Here is a 19,541-nt window from a genome sequence, read left to right as displayed (position 1 = left end):
TCTGTCATTGCACTGGGAGTTTTTTCTTCTTTTGTTTTAATCACTTTTGAGCTACCGTAACTCTGGCTTTTGACAGCTTTGGGTAAAACATAATTCTGAAGTGATGCCAAGTGGAAGGAAAAGATATTCTGGGACCCAGTTTCAGTCATGTAATTTTCAAAAGTTTGGCAACGAGAATAGCTCATTCCAAGAAAAACGGGAGATTGTTTTGGGGGTTTTTTTGTGCACGGGGGCAGCCGCATAGGAACTGTCATACATGAGGGCAACAACTTGCTCCAAATGTTGCAGCTCAAGATCACCGACTGTTGCTGGATACTGGCTGAAACCGGTGAAGGTTGTAGAAACCCCAGGACAGATATGTCCCGTTTGCCATGCAGTCTTCTTCTCTTGTCCACTCTTTTCCAAGATTGAAATGACATCACATCAAGTAAATGCATGAAAGAATATTATTCCACTCGCTTTCTCAGGCTCTATTGCGGCAAGTATGTTGTGAATTGGAGCTGGTGATGTGTAGCAACCATTCCTGCAAGAGCTGGCTTTGCAACATTCTTTTGTGTCTCGCGTTAGTCGACTTTTCTTGGAATGGGGTTCCCATCGCGTGAACACTTCAGAGAGTGATTTCACCTTTCGGAGGGAAAGATCTCTGAGCACCCAGCGTCTACTCAGCTTCTGTCATTCTTTGCATCTTTCACACCTGGTAAAGCCTCATAACCAACTACTTGACGACTCACTTCAAGTCTGGCTAGCAACCACCGACAAAATCCAATGACTCCCCCATCCCCTGTGATGACTGTGTTGTTTGCTCGCGGGCTTGGTCTATTGACAGACTTGAGAATTCTCCTCTCGACTTGTGAACAACAAAGCTGCCCTTGTGAAACACTGCCCGATTGTGGGTGTTGCTGCTTAAGGGATGTCATGTCCCCGGGTTGAACTGGGTTACAACATGCATATTTGAAATTGTTGTTGCTTGTGAAGAAGGGGGGCAGTTATGAAAGTGCTTCACGGTACAAGTTGAAGTCTCGGCTCACAGCTTGTCTTTCATATCACTTTGAATCCTATCAAGTGGCACAAATGTGACTGATGAATTTATCATGAACTAAAATCACAATCCCCAATCCAATAGGACTGACAACATACGATTTGACACCAATAGAAATCAAATTAGAAAAACTACACACAATAATTGATTAAATGCAATTTTGGTGGGTCAAAATGGCCGCCGTCTTGGACTTTCAAGCGGCTCCTCTGATAGCGTTGCCTCGTATTATCTATCATAAATTTAATTCCCTACAAATTTTGCTCACCTCCGCTCCACTATTATACTACACATACTCCAAAACATGGATTTTATATATTGTTCATAACGATTGATTTGAAAGGGCTGTTGTAGTTGCTGACAATAATAATAATAAAACAATTTATTATTATTATAACAGTAATAATAATAATAATAATGCTAATCATAATAATCATATTATTATTATATTCACAGAACATCATGCAAATCAAAGTATTTATGTCTCATAACTGTGGGAGGGTTGTTAGTGGAAGTTAGTGGAAGAATGCTAACAGAAGCCTGTCGGCGATTACCAGACAAAAAGGCGGATAGACGGACGGCAGAAGAGTAAGCCCATTTGTAAAATGCCCTGCTCTGTGTGTGTGTGTATATATATCTTGCATAATCACACTAAAAATGATTGTTGATGTACCATTACATGCTCCTAACAACATTCACAAATTGTTTTGAAAATTTGATATATATACTGTATATATTTCCCACCTGTAGTTATTTCGTAGGTGGGGGAAAAAGTCTACAAATTTTCGCTTTCTTGTCAGATCTGTGAAGCTATCGACATCCCACTGTCTGTTAGTGACCACCCAGCTATGAGAAGATCCCCGAGAGAGAAAGTCATCAAGGGAGGAGCCATTCTGGCTTATTATCAGCTTCAAAAATAAATATTTAGCTGGAGTCTACCAGAAAAAAAGAAGCACTGAGGAGCCACATTGAGAAAAGGACTGTTGCCGTCATATTTGATTCAACTCCAGATGCTGAGAGATGTGTGCTAAATCTCCTTTTTCAATGAAGAAAATACACATTTGTAAATATCTGTTGCTTTTTCAGACATCTTTTGTAAAAATCCACTTTGGAGAAAAAGTAGATAGTATAGTGCTTGTAGAGAAAGTTTGCTTAATTGTAAACCAAAAAAATTGCCATTTTTAGGAAAATTGACCAAGAAATCAGGCATTTTAGACCGAAACAATCATAAAAAATGCCTGTGAATTCCTGGAGGGGCTGATATACAGTATATAGATGCCCCGCCTACTGCCCTTGGACAGCTGGGATAGGTTCCAGCTCCATAATGTAAAATGTTCTACAATTGTGCATTAGAAATGAAAAACCGACAAGTAGTACGTCATTAAAATAAAATGAAGTTTGTCATAGCAGCTGCGAGTGTATTAAAGGAAGTGAGGAGAGAGGAAGCAGGTTGCGGGCCAGCCGAAGGTTGGACTGTTCAGCACAGTCATTAAAAGTCACAACTTGCTGATTATGTGACTCATTGTTGACTCTGACCCCCATTCGTGTAATTTGCTATTTCATGATGAGTCAATCTCTTTGTGTTGTGCATGTCAGCTCATGTCCAGAAGGTCCCGGGATTCCCAACAACACATGTGCACGTGTATTGTTTGTTTTACCTCGTTCGGTGCCTTGTCTGAATGAAAGCTAAACACCCAAAGCGAATTACATTTGTAATATTGGCTTTTCTCGCTACCCTGAATTACAATTGTGTCTTTGAAGTGTTCAGGATATGTAAGATGTTCACTTTCACACGTAACACTTGCTTGATCCTGGTCATTGACAACCGCAATCTGCAACTCTTCTCTTGCTTCCAAAATCAGATGGGATGGATCACTATTGACTGTGATCGCTTAGGGGAAACTCAATTCCCATTCTCCACAAATATTCTGGCATTCATGACGAGAGCACATCCATAATTATCATTTCCCCACGGATCGTTTAAGGAAAATTTAGTCAGAAGCAGATTTCTTTTAAACGGTTATGTAACTGGTTGAGGCACGTGTGTGTGTGTGTGTGTGTGTGTGTGTTGAAGTCAGCTGTTAAACTGTAACTGAAGCCAAGCTTATCAACGCCTTTTTCTTGGTGACTTGATTACTTGCCTCACACCGTCACAGCGGCAGACGAAGTGACTTTGGTCGCTTGCCAGAGATGACACCAAAATACACCGGTTAGCTTAGCACTAGCTAGCAGCTTGTATGACAAGCGAATGGATTTGAAAGTAATCCAAAAGGATAAGCGCTTCAGAAAATGGACGGATGGATGGATGGATGGATGGATGGATGGATGGAAGAACATCCTGGATTCTGCCGTTTGACAGTATTCAATGGGGGATCCTCGTGTTTCAACTTAGTAACTATCTTAAACTAAAGGTTGAAGCTGCGTTGGCGTTAGCGCGCAGTATACAAAAACTGAATTTGAGGCTTTGTCAATCGCCTTGGACAACATATAGTGTAGATGAAGCACTATAAAAGTGCACGACTTGCATGGACTCGTCCCCTGAAATGTGCGACAAATTCTTGCAGTTTTTCATTGACAAGGTTGCTATAGCGAGGGCTCTCGTTTCGAACACCACATTTGACCCCTCTGTCCAAGTTCCTTGTTCAGCAGTGTTCGATTCCTTTGACATTTTTGGAGGAAGTGGTTTGCCATATGAAACCATCGGGCTCCCCTTATGACTCCATTCCGCCACACTTCTTTAAGGAGATTGTCCCGACAATTGGTAAATCGGTTTTGGCCAATATCAACAGCAGCCTGTCTTCTGGTGTGGTCCCCCAACAGTTTAAGCATGCTGTAGTGCAACCCCTGCTGAAAAAAAACTGGCCTTGATCAAGCTGTGCTCTCCAATTTTAGACCCATTTCCAAGCTGCCTTCTAAAGGACTGCTGGCGTCGCTACCGGAGAAAGGTGAAGGAGTCCAAGAGAGACCATTTGTCATGTCTGATTCAGGCAAATCGTAGGAGTGGAGGAGCTCAGAGAGGTATGCCGGGGCCAGGCCATTTAATGACTTATAGTCAAATAAGAGAATCTTAAATTGAACCCTAAGAGCCTCAGAGGGTATCGAGCCTTTTCAACTGCTGGTCCTTCCCTCTGGAATGACCTCCCATTGGTCGTTAGGCAAGCCCCCTCTCTGTCCATTTTGAAAACCCGGTCGAAGACACATTTCTTTTCTCGGGCTTTTGATCAGACCTGAAATTTTCGGCTCTTTTCCGGCGTCAACTGTATATAGTGTTTTGTATTCATTTATCTGTTTTATTTATTTATATGTTATTATCTATATTTATTAATATGTGTAACACAGCCTTTGTTGTTTTTTATTTATTGTATTGTTTGTAAAGTGTTTTTTAACAGCTCTAGCTGTTATGAAATGCGTTATATAAATAAAATTGTATTGTATTGTATTGTATTTCATTTACCATCATGATAAAATCTCTGATGCTTTTTTCAGCAAAAGAAGTCCATTTAAATCCATTAATCCATTTTAATCCATTTAAATGGATTTTGGATTCGGTGGTTAACTCATTCGATCCCAATGACATATTTATATGTCATTTCACAGAGGGTCTGAGAAAGTCTGGTACTGAATGAGTTAAATGATCAATGAACAGCTATCACGGAGTTGAGGTACGAGTCCAGCACCAAAGCAAGTCAAACTCAAGGCAAATTTATTTCTATAGCACTTAATCACAAGAAAGTCTCAAAGGGATTCACATGCGCATAGCTGACAACATATTAATGACATCTCCTGATCTTAACCCCCAGGAGGGCAAGGAAAAACTCAAAAAAACCCATCTGGGGAGAAATGAGAAACCTTGAGGGACCACAAATGGGGGAATCCCCCTTCCAGGATGATCAGGCCGCAATGGAGCTGAGTAGGCAACATTTAACACATATTATAATACTATACAATGTTGGTTACAATAATATGAGTCATAATAATTAAAAATTAAGCACTATATATGGCAATACGTACGTATGACAGGACAACAATGATCTGGCGTATCAGGAAATGGTGGGTGCATTGGGAAAGCCCAGTCAACGACAGAACGTCGCATCCGTTCCTAGCAGGGCGCCTTGCACTCAAATTAACCAGGAGGATTGCGGACTTGCTGTTTTGGCAAATACAAGACTAGACACAAAGATTGGAACACCAGATATTCATAAAACAGAACAATATTGCTCCCTTTCACCACCAATACCTCGAAAAATGGCCCGTCGGAGGTACTTTAAATCCAGGTGAAAGACTTTGCTTTATTACCCATAATATGATTAAGGTATTTGAAGCATTTTAAAGATATTTTTTCCCCAAAATCTTGTTCTGTTCTTTTAATAATTTTTGTAAAGTCCCCTTTTATTTCTTTACTTTGCTTTTCGATGTCTTTAACTCTTTTATTTGTAATTGCCTGTTGTTGTACTTCTGTGCAGCACATTAAGTTAGCTTGAGTACGAAATGATGGCTAAAAAGGGGTGGATTTTGCTGCTTAACTCATATTCCACAAACATACTATTAATCAGAATGCCGTGTTTCAACTAGTGGGCCTGCTGGGAACATATTCTTGAGAAAAAAATATGTTTGGGTTGATTTCCCTCTTCAAGGTAAAACATAAACATTCTTAAAATACCCTGATCAGAATAATCACCCCAAAAAAGTTCATATATTATATGTATATCCAAATATATTTGGAGTGCAGAAACAGCTGTAGGGCGTCCTCAGCAATCTGAGTTATTTGCTGTTCAGGTAATTTCCTCCTCTCCAAAACAAAAGAGAGAGAAAGAAAACCATAAACTATCATTGAAGGAACGGTTGGATGATTGCTCTTGTTTTGGCTTTTCCTGTTCGTAAAGACTCCATCAGACGTGAAGGATGATGCAGAAGCATGAAATGGTAGTAAAATAGTCACTCATTTATAAATAAGAAGATGAATGTTTTCCTAATATAGCTGAGCTCTTAAGTGTGACAATTCTTTTTCATGACAGTGAAACATTCAGCTGACTGCATTCCTCCCCTCTATTCATGGTGCCATACTGAGGTCTTGTATCTACTTTCCAAGCGTACAAAACAAAGCAAGTGCATATGTGAGTATTCTACCGCCAAAATGCAAATACTGTACACTCATTAACACTTGCATGACTTCTCGTCAAACTGGTCACACTGAAAGGACGTAAAGCGCAAGTCTGGGGTTTCCCACTTTCAGAACACTACTTGTTTTAAAACATACGGCACTGTAGCTCAAAAGTGGTTAAGTCACACAGCCTTGATGAGAACCTGTTGAGTCGTCTACTAATAAACGCGATGAATTATGTAAGACTTGTTCATTAGAAGTACTTCTGGGATTATACAGCGATGTATAAATTATATCTTTTGCAGATATTTAAAGAAGAAATCAACCCAAACCTATTTTTTTCTCAAGAATATGTTCCCAGCAGGCCCACTAGTTGAAACACGGCATTCTGATTAATATTGCGTTTGTGGAAAATGAGTTAAGCAGCTAAAACCACCTGTTTTTAGCTATTTCTGGGGGTGGCCATTTTGTCATTTCTGTCGACTGAAAATGACATCACAACTGCTTAGGGCTCAGGTAACAACCAATCATGGCTCAGCTTCAGAAAACAGGTCAGCCGTGATTGGTCGTTACCTGAGCCCTGAGAAGTTGTGATGTCATTTTCAGTCGACAGAAGTGACAAAATGGCCACCCCCAGAGATGGCTAAAAACGGGTGGATTAACTCTTATTCTACAAACGCAATATTGATCAGAATGCCTTGTTTCAACTAGTGGGAACATATCCTTGAAAAAAAAACATGTTTGGGTTGCTTTAATACTCTATGTTCTAAAACTGTTGAACCGAACATGATGATGGTGATGTAGGATTTATTACCAGGGAGCATTCTTTTCATTTGTTTATTTTATTATTTCCATAGCAAGCAAATCACAAAACTTGAATGCCATTGCAGTCATCAGCTCCGCTTTAGGGTCAAGGGTCAGCTGGAGCCTATCCCAGCTGACACTTGACACGCTGGACTGGTCACCACTATATGCAGGGATAGTATCAAAGTCAAAATGTTGGTGCATGACCTCACTAAATATTCATGTACTACTTTTGCTACCTTCTGCGAAAGCGGACAGTCTAAAATGTTTAATAAAAGTGTAAAGTAGCTCCGTTTAACACAATTAATTAAATACGCCACCTGAAAAACTGATGCGCCCCCACCCCCAAAAAAGGATTTAAATGTTTTACTTGGTTTTAAACCACTGCTCCACGTATAGCCTAAACGTATTTGGGCGATCGTACTAATATTTTCATAGGTAGAGATGTGCACATACATTTTGGTGAAGACTAATCAGACATTAAGCAAAGTTAAGCTTTTTAACATGAAACATTTAAGACTGTCCGGAAAGTGCACAATTTCGTTTCCGTGTCACGTGATAATCGATGCATGCACTGCAGGTAGCGATCTAAAAGTTGAAATTGCTGCCTTTGTTGAAACTGCAAATATGATATGCAAATGTACCATGGCACGGCGTGCACGAGTCACACTAGAAATCCCCACTCGTCGCAAGCGTTATTTTAAGTGACAGTTTGCTGGAAATCCCCCACCTAGTGGCTTTAGCTCCGCCCGCTGCCGTCCAGCCACACAAACACACACGCACGCACATAGTGGACGCGTACAATCCGAGCGCACATCCTAGCTAAAAACAAGCAGGCCCAACCATGGCCCTTCACAGGACCACCGTAACCAACCAAATGGATTACAACCGGGAGTCTAAAGAAGGGAAGCCGTCGACAGACGAGCGTCTGGATAGCGGCGTCGACTCTCTGAAAGAGGAGGACTACCAGGCGGTAGCAGACGAGATATGGCGCCTGCAGCTCGAGTGCCAGCCGTCGCAAAACAAGCAACTTCCAGCTTGTGCAGCCGCCGAGATACAAGAATGGAAAACACAAGTCACCGAGGACGGAGACACGTAAGTTGCACCACAAATGGACCTTGCGGGATGTACGGTCCACTCGCTTGAACAAGTTTAGCTCGCCAAATCGGCCGACCGGGCCTGTCTGCGAGGTAATTCGACCCCCTTCCTGTGGGGAGCGTTTTCTTCCGAATTTTCCATTAAAATGCATGACAGAATTAAACCGGAGCCCGATTTTTCTCTCTCTCTTTCTCTCTCTCTCTCTCTTTCTCTCTCTCTCTCTCTCTCACTTTCCCTTTAAGTAAGGTGATGCTACTTGTGCACCACACTGGAAGTCTTTTGGTCTCTAATCAGCAGTTTAGCAGCGGCCTGAAACTGGGATTGCACGTAAACAAAAGGCCATTATCAACAGGAATCTACCATGGCCGCGGGTCAGACTGGGAAAGTCCCAAGCGCGCCGCCGAACAATCCCAACGGGCGCGCGCTCCCTCCCGTCAAAGCTAGAAGTGGGAAGTGGTCGAAAAGAATCTGAAATCATGCAGCTTGAAACACACGAGGGCCGCTTTTATTCAAAGCCGTAGCTGCGATGGAGAGTTCTCATTGCAACTGTTCCTTGAACGCCTCACTGAGCACGCAGGTGAATAACGTAACATTTAGGTGGGGGCCAAGGGGTTTATGAAATAACTGCAGACGTACTTTTATATACAGTTATGTATTTTAGATGTAATAAGTTTAAAGATTATATATAATAAACTTATATCATAGTGTCGCATTATATTCCATGATACCGCTAATGATTAACAATGTACGTATTACTCCAGTGTTTCCCAGTTTGGCACATAATTATAAGAATAATCTCATGGCACACCACAAAGCGAAAGGACGCCCATTTTGTGTACGGACGGACGGAGGACGAGAAGGCTTTTAAAAATGACGGACTAAGCAAGGGCGGAGCTCTGTTTTCGTCTGTCCCTCTATTCGTCCCTGACCGGATCAAATATTGACTTATGGGTTGTGTTGGGTTCTTTTAAAAAGCAAGACCACTGTTCTCTTCTGCGATACTATGGAGCCGCCTTAATTAAATGCCTGCACAACACTTTTCATGTGCCTTCCCTGCAGTAACATTGCACAGGCATAGTCTGCCCTCTAGTGGTTCAACACAGGTAATACCATGGATTATGCCATTTCATTGACTGACGGAAACACGCCTGGCCTGTTTTGTGTGTGTAATCTGGGAAAAATGTATGTATTGGGCGTAGGAAAAAGGTGGACAGCTATTTTGTTTTGTTAACTAACCTTATCAATATGCATGCAAAGTATGTCCTCGTATGGGACATCTTTAGGCCGTAAAAATCTCTGCCGGCGCCTATGTACGCTTAAACGAGCTGGAAGTGGAAGTCTTTCGTTTCCTCCTAAAATAACCTTGCGTTATTTTGCAATAATATTTTATTATTCAATAATATTTTATTGCAAAATAAATGAGGACGGATGGGGTCGGAGTACGATTATTTTTATGAATAAGGACGGCGGGAAGAGGACGTAAGGGTACCCAGGTCGAGGACGGACCAGCTAAAAAGGGCAAAATGCCCATCTCTGTTGATAGCTAATACTTTTCGGACCAATTAAGTGAACTTGGAAAATCATGACACGGTGTGCCGCTGAGAGTCACTACTTTTAGATCGAAGTTGCGAACATGGTAGCCTGTTGAACAGTAACAAAAAGAAAACTACAGTAGTTACCTTTGTACCCCCTGAGGGAAACAAGTCATTTAACTTGAATTTGTGGTAACACAAGAGCTATTCTGCTCATTGTCTTCATCTGGAAACACTTCGAAGGACCTTAATGGGTTAATTGAGTGCACTGCATTGTACTTCCAAAGATGCCTCCATGGCATCGATGATATTTTTAATGAGAGTGACGGCTACTGTTTAACACAGGAGTCCAAATTCTCAAATGTAGTAAAAAAAAAAAAAAAAAAGTTACTTGATAAAGCTAAGGCTAATTTCAGCATACTTTAACTATGTTGACCTGTACTTTATTTGATTTCTTTATCTTTTCTTACATGGAGGTGTTTTTCTTTTAAACAGGTTTAGCTGCGCACATTGTAACGGCTTGTCCTTGTCTATCTCCAGGCTATTGCACTTGGCCATTATTCACGAGGCAAAGGACTACATCAAAACAATGATCGAGCTCTCCAAGAACACAGACTTCCTCGATGTCCAAAATGACCAGCGACAGGTGCGTGAGCTAAAGTTCGTTGAGCTGATGAAGCCCTCCCCCACAGAGCCATCGAATAGACATGCATCTCTCTCTCTCTCTCTCTCTCTCTCTCTCTCTGCCTCCCACTCTAGACGCCGCTCCATTTAGCAGTCATAACAAACCAGTCAGACGTGTGCCAGCGCCTCCTGGCCGACGGCTGCGACCCCACGCTGGTGGACGACAGCGGGGACATGCCCGTCCACATTGCCTGTCGCCACGGCAATCTGCTGTGCTTCAGCGTCCTCACACAGTTTTGTCGTCCGGAGCATCTCCAAACGATGATGGAGGCGTGCAACTACCAAGGTAAGCTTTTAGAAAAGCAGCTTTTTTTGTGTTTTTTGCAAGGTTTTCCGATAGTTATGGATTCTTCATTATACTTATTTCGTTTTGACTTTCTTTGTTTTTTTTTTAGTTAGAAGATGGATGGATGGATAGTTTTAGTTTTGAGAGCAGTTTTGTTAGTTTTCCTTTTTTTATTCTTGAAAATGCTAAATTTTAGTTTTTATTGTAAATATATGGAGTTTGTTTTTTTAAAAAAGTTTTTTTTTTTAAAGCGTCATTAAGTATTGTGTAATAAAGTAAACTATAATTCTCAAGCAACTGTTTGACCTTCCTTTTTCTGTACAAGGAAACTGAAAATAATATCCCAAAACTTATTAATTGACAAAGAGAAAAATGAACATTTCTTTTTTGATTATAGTTAGTTTAAACGTAAGATGTAGTTTCAGTTTATTTTAAAAAAATTTTTTTTGCATTTTAGTTTTATTCCGTTAACAAAACTTCTTTTTTTTTTTTTCAATTTTAGGTTGAGTTATTTTGTTCATTTTCGTTTCCCTTAATAACCTTGGTTTTTAGTATGCTGGAGAATGAGGGGTGGCCGTTGGACTCGATTTCCTTTATCTACAGTGTGGTCTCTTGATTTTCAAGTGCCCCAATTTAAATAAGTTATCAAGCATGGTTTGATCGATTGTATTTATTCACTTCACATTGTGTTGTGTGTCACAATTTGAGTTATGAGAACAAATATAACTCGTAGGTCAAGTTAGCACTGTATGATGAAAACAAATGGTCCTAATGAAAGGTCTACACACTAAGGCTATGATAGTCTCCAATATTTAGTAAACTGAATGTAAGTTGATTTGATGTTGCTCTGATGTTTGCACATAGCTTTCTTAAACAAGCTTCAGGCATCTTAGACTTGCGTCATTTGGACGCCTCCGCTTGACTCGCTGCCCTGTCGAAGCGTCTGTCGTGGTGTCGGATGTTAAGCTGCTTTTCTGATGTCTTCAACAGGTCAGAACTGCCTCCACTTGGCCTCGGTTCACGGTTTCCTCTCACTGGTGGAGAATCTTGTGGATCTGGGAGCTGATGTGAACTCAAAGGTATCCAGCCGACCCGTGTAACGTGCTTGTTTCAGCTGTATTCAAAACACTCTTATGAATTCAAATTCTAAACGCATCGCCGCTGTTTTCCTCCCGTCCTCTAGGAGCAGCGCAACGGCCGCAGCGGGCTGCACCTGGCCGTCGATCAGCAGAATCTGTCGTTGGTCAAACTGTTGCTGAAAAAGGGAGCTGACCCCAATGTCCAGACATTCGGAGGCCACACCCCCTTCCACCTCACCTACGGCCGCGCCGACGACGACATCAGAAAGGAGCTGTTTGCGTTGACCCGCCCCGAATTGAGGGAGCTGCCAGACAGCGAATCGGATGACAGCGAGGAGGAGGAGGACGGCGAGTCGGACGAGGAGGTGCGCGCCCGCTCAAAGCGTCGACTTCGCGTCACAGTTATGTCGACCAAGCTCCGCGCCTTAACACTGTTGTGTTTTCCAGCTGGGCTATGATGACATCCAGTGGAACGGCCACTAGCGGGAGGAGACCAAATGTGACCTTGAAGATGAAGTTAAGAAAAAAGGCTTTGTCTTTGCCTGGCGCCCGCCTCATGGTGTGGCCCAAGCCGCGCAGACGTGACGGAGGTCTTGTGACGCAAAGCGTGGACAGCAAAGAGAGCGAGAGAATCTAACCGGCAGCTGTAGGAGCTTCTCAAACAGACTGGCAGCAGCACTGCGGGAACGCGCCATGCGAGCACGCGCCTTGCTTTTCACGGCTGCCAACCATTCACAAAAGCATCCATCCACACGAGCAGCTCTCTTGTATGATATTGTAAATGCTGTGTATACAAAGATGTATTTTCTATGGAGTCTGTGTACAGTAGGACAGGTTGTAAATGTTGGACAGCGACACTCCATTTAAATTAAAACACTCATATTTAACAGTGAAAACTGTTTGTTTGTGGCTCCGCAGAATAAAGTATTGAAATCAAAATAAACAATTCGGTATTGAAGCAACGGGACACGGATCGAGGCAGCAGTCATATGGGAAATGACATTCTGTCAGTGGTTTTGTTGACTTGCATAACGACAGGTGAGTTTCTATGCTTCATTATTGATATGTCACGCGAGGAAGGCCGACTGGCAATGAGGAACTTGCCGCACATGGACAAGAAGCTTGGGGAATTTTGTGTGCAGAATGAGCCTGCGTCAAACAGGAAGCTTTGGGGCGTGAGGGCCAACAGGAAATTCCCAAGAACACTCAGCCGTTCATCACATTCCGTCCTCCCGTGCGCCAAAGAAGGGAATCTCTGCCCAACAGGATCTTTCAGTCAAGATAAAAGCGGGGGGTTTCAAGAGCTTCACGTCAACAAAGGGATGGGATTTCGCACTTGATGGCAATCAATCTGTACTGCACTGCATCGTTAAGTCGTACTCTGCTCTTCATCTCCTTATATTTCAACTCTTATTTTTATTTAAGAAAAAATATTTATGCTTATATTTTCATCAATGCCAGTTTTAACACTTTCATTACCATTTTTCCTCACACAAAGATCTGTCTTGCTGGTGTTATGAATTCTGAAATATGAAAACAAAGATGCATTGGCTGCATTGTGCATGCAATGTTTTGGAACACTGAACATCCAGGAACATTTAAATCCATTTAAATATCATTTTCACTGGTCTTACCTGAGAGAATGGTTTGCATACAACAAAGAGAACTATAATACAAATTTCGACATACTGAAGTGAGTCACCAAAATGGTGCCCACCGGCACCTGGTGTAGCCCTTTAGGACCACATAAAAAAGTTTTATCCTAAAACACAAGATTACAAAATGTGCAAATGTTTTCAAAATGGCTGCTGACCATACTTGAGAGGCCCACATCTTTGCTTTGTAATCACGAAACGGACAAATTTAGTGTCAAAGTGTACATTTTGAGGGGTCAATGAGTCACGATAAAAAAAACCCAACTGTATTCCATTTTCCATGACAATGAATAAAATATGCAGTTCATCCATCCATTTCTTCATCCACCCGTCTTCTTCCACTGATCCTCGGGCGGGTTGTGTCATTATTTCTCCACTTCTCCCAAGATTAGCCTTGAGGGAACTATTTTTGTCATTTTGAATGAGCTACATGCTAATGTGTTCCAAAGCACCTCTGTCAATCAAATGTATTTATATAGCACTTTTCATACAAAAAAAATGCAACTCAAAGTGCTGTCCAATAAAAATGTCCAAAACACAACATAAAAGGAAGACCCGCAAACACACCCTCCCTCCCAACAAACCCAAAGATATATATCCGCCAGTATATCAGCACATACACACACACACACATACAAAGCACACAACCTGATAAAGTGTCTTAAAAAAGACATGACAAGGCACAGAGAAACCATATGAGGAAAGGCTACCCAAGGGGGGCTCATTCACGCTGAGGGGAATGACAGCCCACGGGCCACGGGGAGTGCCGCCATCACAGAGACCCCCGGCTCAGATTAGCCGGGGAGACCGTGTGGAGGCCCCCAGTCACCTGGATTTAAGGAAGCCCTGCGATGACGCCCCCCCGCGGGAAGGGCAGCCCCCCCCCAACGCGGAGCCCCCCCATGAGGAAACACTGGAGCTAAAAGCTAACAACAACAGAAGACAACAAAACTAAAAGACAAAACAGTAATATAATCCAAGAACTAAAATCAGTATGATAAAATATGATCAAGTAAAAATAATCCCCAATAAAAAGAAAAAGATAAATTACTTAAATTATTTAAAAGCCAAACTAAAAAGGTAGGTCTTGGGCTTCCTCTTAAAAATATCAACAGTCTCTGCGGACCTGACGTCCTCTGGCAGGCTATTCCAAAGTTGAGGACCAAAATGGCTGAAAGCCGCCTCGCCATGCGTTTTGGTCCTCACCCTTGGAATAATTAAAAGGCCGGCGCCAGAGGACCTCAGGATTCGCGAGGGTTGGTATGGTAAAAGCAAATCAGACAAATAAAATGGCCCAAGACCATTAAGACATTTATCAACTAATAAAAGTACCTTAAAATCAATCCTGAAGCACACGGGTAGCCAATGCAGCAATTTTAAAACTAGTGTAATGTCCACCCACCCTCTGGATCTCGTCAGCACCCGAGCAGCTGAATTCTGCAGTAGTTGTAATGGTGAAATACTCTTTTTGGGGAGGCCAGAGAGCAGGGCATTACAGTAATCTAAACGACAGGAAAAAAAAGCATGCATCAGCACTTCCGTGTTAGCCTGAGAGAGAAATGGGCGGACTCTGGCGGTATTCTTAAGGTGATAGAAACCTATATAAGTTACATTTTTAATTTGAGGAATAAAACTGAGCTCAGAGTCAAAGATGACGCCCAGGTTCTTCACACATTCTGAGGGTTTAAAATCTTGTAGTTTTGTCAAGTCGAGTCAAAATTTATTTATATAGCCCTTGATCACAGGAAAGTCTCAAAGGGCTTCACATATGCACCAGATCATATACACGACATCCCCTGATCTTAACCCCCAGGAGCGCAAGGGAAAACTAAAAAAAAAACATCTGGGGAAAAGTGATAAACCTTGAGAAGGGACCACAGATGGGGGAATCCCCCTTCCAGGATGATCAGGCTGCAATGGATGCCGAGTGGGCAACATTGAACACACATTATAGTACTATACAGTGTTTGTTAAAGTGATGCGAAAGGTAACAAATCAAAGTGCTGCAGGAAGATGACATCTGTGAAGTGAGCAGGGGCCCAATGGTCAATGTAGAAATCTCCATAGCAGCGCCTCCGAGGATGTGGTCAGCCTCCAATCTTGTAGCAGTCAGTTGCTGTTGGATCGAAACAGCAACCTCCAATTCGGTCGTCATCACCTAATTTCCAAGCCTGGGAAAAGGGGGCAGAAAAAGAATAGAAGCGGCAGTAGAGAGGCCAAGACAAACAGTTCAACTAAATGCAGAATCGTACAAATAAGTCTTAAGTCGTATTTTAAACATTTCTACTGAGGTAGTGCCTCTAATATCCGCGGGTAGGGCGTTCCAAAGCATCGGTGCATGAATAAAAAACGCTCTAGAGCCTGCGAACTTCTTTTTGGCTCTCGGGATCACTAAAAGGCCGGCATTTTGTGACCGAAGGTTTCGGATCGGAACATACGGTATCACTAAGTCGACAAGATAGGAAGGTGCTAAGCCGTGCAATATTTTGTAGGCAAGTAGCAAAACCTTGAAATCGCATCTCAAGTGCACTGGGAGCCAATGCAAATTGGCTAATATCGGAGTAATAGTATCCTGGTCAAAGTTTCTCTCTCAGACCTTCAGGGCCGATAACTAAAACCTCGGTTTTGTCCTGATTGAGCTGTAGGAAATTCTCTGCCATCCATGACTTAATATCTAAAATGCAATTTAAAAGGGTATCAGTGGGTCCTGTGTCATCAGGAGACACGGTAATATACAGCTGTGTGTCATCAGCATAGCTGTGGAAGCTGACGCCGTGTCCCCTGATGACATCCCCAAGGGGAAGCATGTAAAGATTAAAAAGTAGGGGGCCTAAAATCGAACCTTGGGGAACCCCACATTTAATTTCATGGGTTCTGGAGGAACAAGTATCCATACTTACAAAAAAAATCGGTCTGTGAGATAGGAATAAAACCAGTTAAAAACAGTACCAGAGATGCCCACTAGGTTTTTAAGTCTATTTAATAAAATTTGGTGATCTACTGTATCAAAAGCAGCGCTTAGATCCAGTAGCACCAAGACTGTGTGCTTTCTCACATCTGCAGTGCACCTAATATCATTTAAAATCCTTAAAAGAGCAGTCTCTGTACTGTGGTTCATCCTAAAACCAGATTGATATTTCTCTCTAATATTATTTGTGTTTAAAATGCGATTTCACTGGAGAAACACCAGCTTTTCTAAAATCTTACTTAAAAATGGTAAGTTGGATACAGGTCTGAAATTATTAAAAACGCTGGGGTCAGAGTTCCTCTTCTTCAGAAGGGGCTTCACCGCCGCCATTTTAAAGGCGGCGGGGAAGACGCCCGTCTGGAGAGAGCAATTGACTATATTTAAAATTTGTTCCTCAAAGAATCCATAAAATGTCTTAAAAAGATATGTGGGAATTGGATCCAAAAGGCAGGTTGTTGGATTTACGTGGGAGAAAACTCAACCAAGTGTCCTTGCATCAACCAGGGCAACAGCTTCCAGTGTTTCCTCTTGCAAATGCGATTGTCCAGGTTTACTGAAACTTGTGATGTGGCGGGCTAAAAGACTGGATCTTATGTTATTGATTTTACTTCTGAAGTGGTCTGCAAAGTCCTCACAGAGAGCGTCTGTTGGTCTCTGCGGGGACTTGTTAAGATCAGTTAAAAGTTCAAGGGTGGAGAAGAGGAATCTGGGGTTGTTTTTATTAACTGTAATGAGGTTTGAGAAATAGGAAGATCTTGCCTGTTTGACTGTTCTGTTGTAGGATTTTCATTGTTCACATAATATTTCGTGGTGTACTGTAAGTTTACTCTTTCTCCACCTCCTTTCTGCACTCCTGCATTTTCTTTTTGAAATTGTGATTGAATTATTTCTCCACGGGGGAACACTCTTTGTTTTTGTCGTTTTTATTAAAAGTGGAGCTACTGAGTCCTAAGCTGATTTCAGATTCTGGTTAAAATTGTCAACAATAAAATCACAGGGTGCAGGTAAAATGTTGGCAGGAGTGCACTTTAAAATGTCGATAAAATTTGCAGCCACCTCAGAAGGTAGGTAGCGTTTCTTCACTGTTCCCACCGGGGCTGCCAGATGGTGAAAACCAGCGATGTTAAAATACACACAGTAATGGTCTGACACAGCCAGGTCAACAACAGAGGACACACCCGCGGACAGGCTATAGGTTATGACCAAATAACTCTGTAGTCTGTTTATAAGTCCGGTCCTGTTTCTTCTTGACTTTCTTCTCCAGGAAGATGGCATCTTGAATTAAAGCCACAGTAATGTCTCACAGATCACATTCAAACATTTGCACACCCAATTCATCACGCGGGGTGTGTCTGGAGGGGTGTGTCGACAGGCAAGTACGATAAATAGTACAATAAATAGTTCTGACAACAGCTTTGCCTATTTTGGAGCTCTTGGCAATTCTACAATTATGTGTCATATATATTTTTTTAGACATGTGACACTGTTTTAGTGAATTAGAAACGTCATAGCATATTATGTTACGGCACCAAGGAACTATTTGAAATGATGTTGTAAAATTCCCAACCTTTAAAAATCATCATAGATGCACCACATAGCAGCCTCATCTCAGCATTTTTCATGTGGAGTTTAGAGAGGTCAGCCAAGCGTTTTTCACACCATGCCAACAGGGATCTCATGCCTGTAATTGTACATCCAGTTGGCAGCTTCAGCACACCTTCTGCACCTGAGACCTGCTGTCAGCTTGAGAGAGGTCAACAGATGACTGCATGTGGATCGGATACATATAAAAAAGACATCAGTTACTCAAGATGGTACAAATGACTAATCTGTTTCAATTATGCTCTTTTGTAGACAGTACAAAATGATACGTTCTCATTAACTGTACTGTAATGTTACTAACGACATAAACCTCCCTCTATTAGAAAAAATAAACAAAGTCTACTTCTTTCAAAAGGTTGCAAGTGGGGGATCACACTTTACATTTTAAGGACAACAAACAGGAAATGGAAGAAATCGTGATCCGCCCACGTTTATGGAGCTGGCTTGAACCATCATGCCTGTCATGACACCACCTCTCTGCCATTTGAATGAATAGATGTGACTTGAAATCAAGTTGCTTGTTCTTAAAGTAGAAGTCAACCCAAACATATTTTTTTCAAGAGTTTGTTCTACGCAAGCCCACCAGTTGAAACAAGGCATTCTGATAAATATTGTGTTTGTGGAATAAGAGTTAATCCGCCCGTTTTTAGCCATCTGTTCGGGCAGCCATGTTGTCACTTCTGTCGACTGAAAATGACATTACAACTGCTCAGGGCTCAGGCAACGACCAATCATGGCTGACCTGTTTCCTGAAGCTGAGCCGTGATTGGTTGTTACCTGAGCCCTGAGCAGTTGTGATGTCATTTTCAGTCGACAGAAGTGACAAAATGGCCGCCCCTTGAGATGGCTAAAAAGGGTTGGATTTTGCTGTTTAACTCATATTACACAAACACAATAATAACCATAATGCCCTGTTTCAACTAGTGGGCCTGATGGTAACTTTATCTTGAAAAAAAATATGCTTGGTTGATTTCCCGACCATGTCTGCATCACAGTGTACTCATTTCAACAGTGGTGTAAATGGCATCACAGATGCTGGCTTTTGAAGTTTGCGCTGATGGCAATCCGAATGTTCCTTTTCTTCTTTTGCCCAAAACAGACACAACATCTATGATTTTCACCCACAATTTGAAATGTGGTCTCGTCAGACCACAGTACACATTTTCACTATGTGTCAGTCCATCTCAGTTAAGCTTGGGCCCAGAGAATCCGGCGGCGTTTCTGGCTGCTGTCGATGTATGGTTTCCGCGTTGCATGCTATAGTTGGAATTTGCACCTGAAGGTGTATATTGTTCTCAAAGTGGTGAACCTTCTTCCTTCAGCCTGCTTGTGAACAAGTGAGCCTTTCGGGGATGCTCCTTTTACAGCCAATCATAACACTCACCTGTTTACAAATAACCTGTTCACCTGCAGAATGTTTTTTTTTTTTTAAGCATTCTTCAACTTTACCAGCTTTTTTTTTTTTTTTTAATATGTTGCATGCATCAAATTCAAAATCTGAGAAGCATAAAACCCCCAATAACATTCATCAGTTTTAACATTGAATGACTTGTAGCATATTCAGTTGAATATAGATTAAAGGGTTTTATGTTTAAGAGTAATTGGAATTGGAGTTTGCAAATAACATCTCCAATATGATTTCCCACATTTTTGATGCAGTTACACGCAATATGTCCAGCTGCACAAGGTGGCATTT

General features: G+C 41.8%; 1 protein-coding gene across 1 annotated transcript; it reads left to right on the top strand.

Annotated features, from left to right (window-relative positions):
• The first annotated feature begins 7,542 nt into the window (after nucleotides 1–7,542).
• On the top strand, nucleotides 7,543–13,587 carry nfkbiab (nuclear factor of kappa light polypeptide gene enhancer in B-cells inhibitor, alpha b). The gene is made up of 6 exons (XM_086050029.1): nucleotides 7,543–8,036; nucleotides 10,112–10,217; nucleotides 10,331–10,541; nucleotides 11,532–11,620; nucleotides 11,725–11,985; nucleotides 12,068–13,587. Exons 1-6 carry the CDS (start codon nucleotides 7,786–7,788, stop codon nucleotides 12,101–12,103), a joined length of 954 nt encoding a protein of 317 aa, XP_085906155.1. The 5' UTR covers nucleotides 7,543–7,785; the 3' UTR covers nucleotides 12,104–13,587.
• Nucleotides 13,588–19,541: the final 5,954 nt, after the last annotated feature.

Source organism: Filicampus tigris, chromosome 13 (genome assembly GCF_054856515.1).
Source record: "Filicampus tigris isolate MCC_2025a chromosome 13, RoL_Ftig_1.0, whole genome shotgun sequence".
NCBI lineage: Eukaryota > Metazoa > Chordata > Actinopteri > Syngnathiformes > Syngnathidae > Filicampus > Filicampus tigris.
This window is presented reverse-complemented; position numbering and strand designations above follow the sequence as displayed.

Bases quoted from the DNA above. Each gene is read 5' to 3' on its own strand.
- nfkbiab (XM_086050029.1), top strand. From the start codon at position 7,786: ATGGCCCTTCACAGGACCACCGTAACCAACCAAATGGATTACAACCGG. The intron at 11,621-11,724 runs GTATCCAGCCGA...CCCGTCCTCTAG, and splicing joins GAGCTGATGTGAACTCAAAG to GAGCAGCGCAACGGCCGCAG. The intron at 11,986-12,067 runs GTGCGCGCCCGC...TGTGTTTTCCAG, and splicing joins ACGGCGAGTCGGACGAGGAG to CTGGGCTATGATGACATCCA.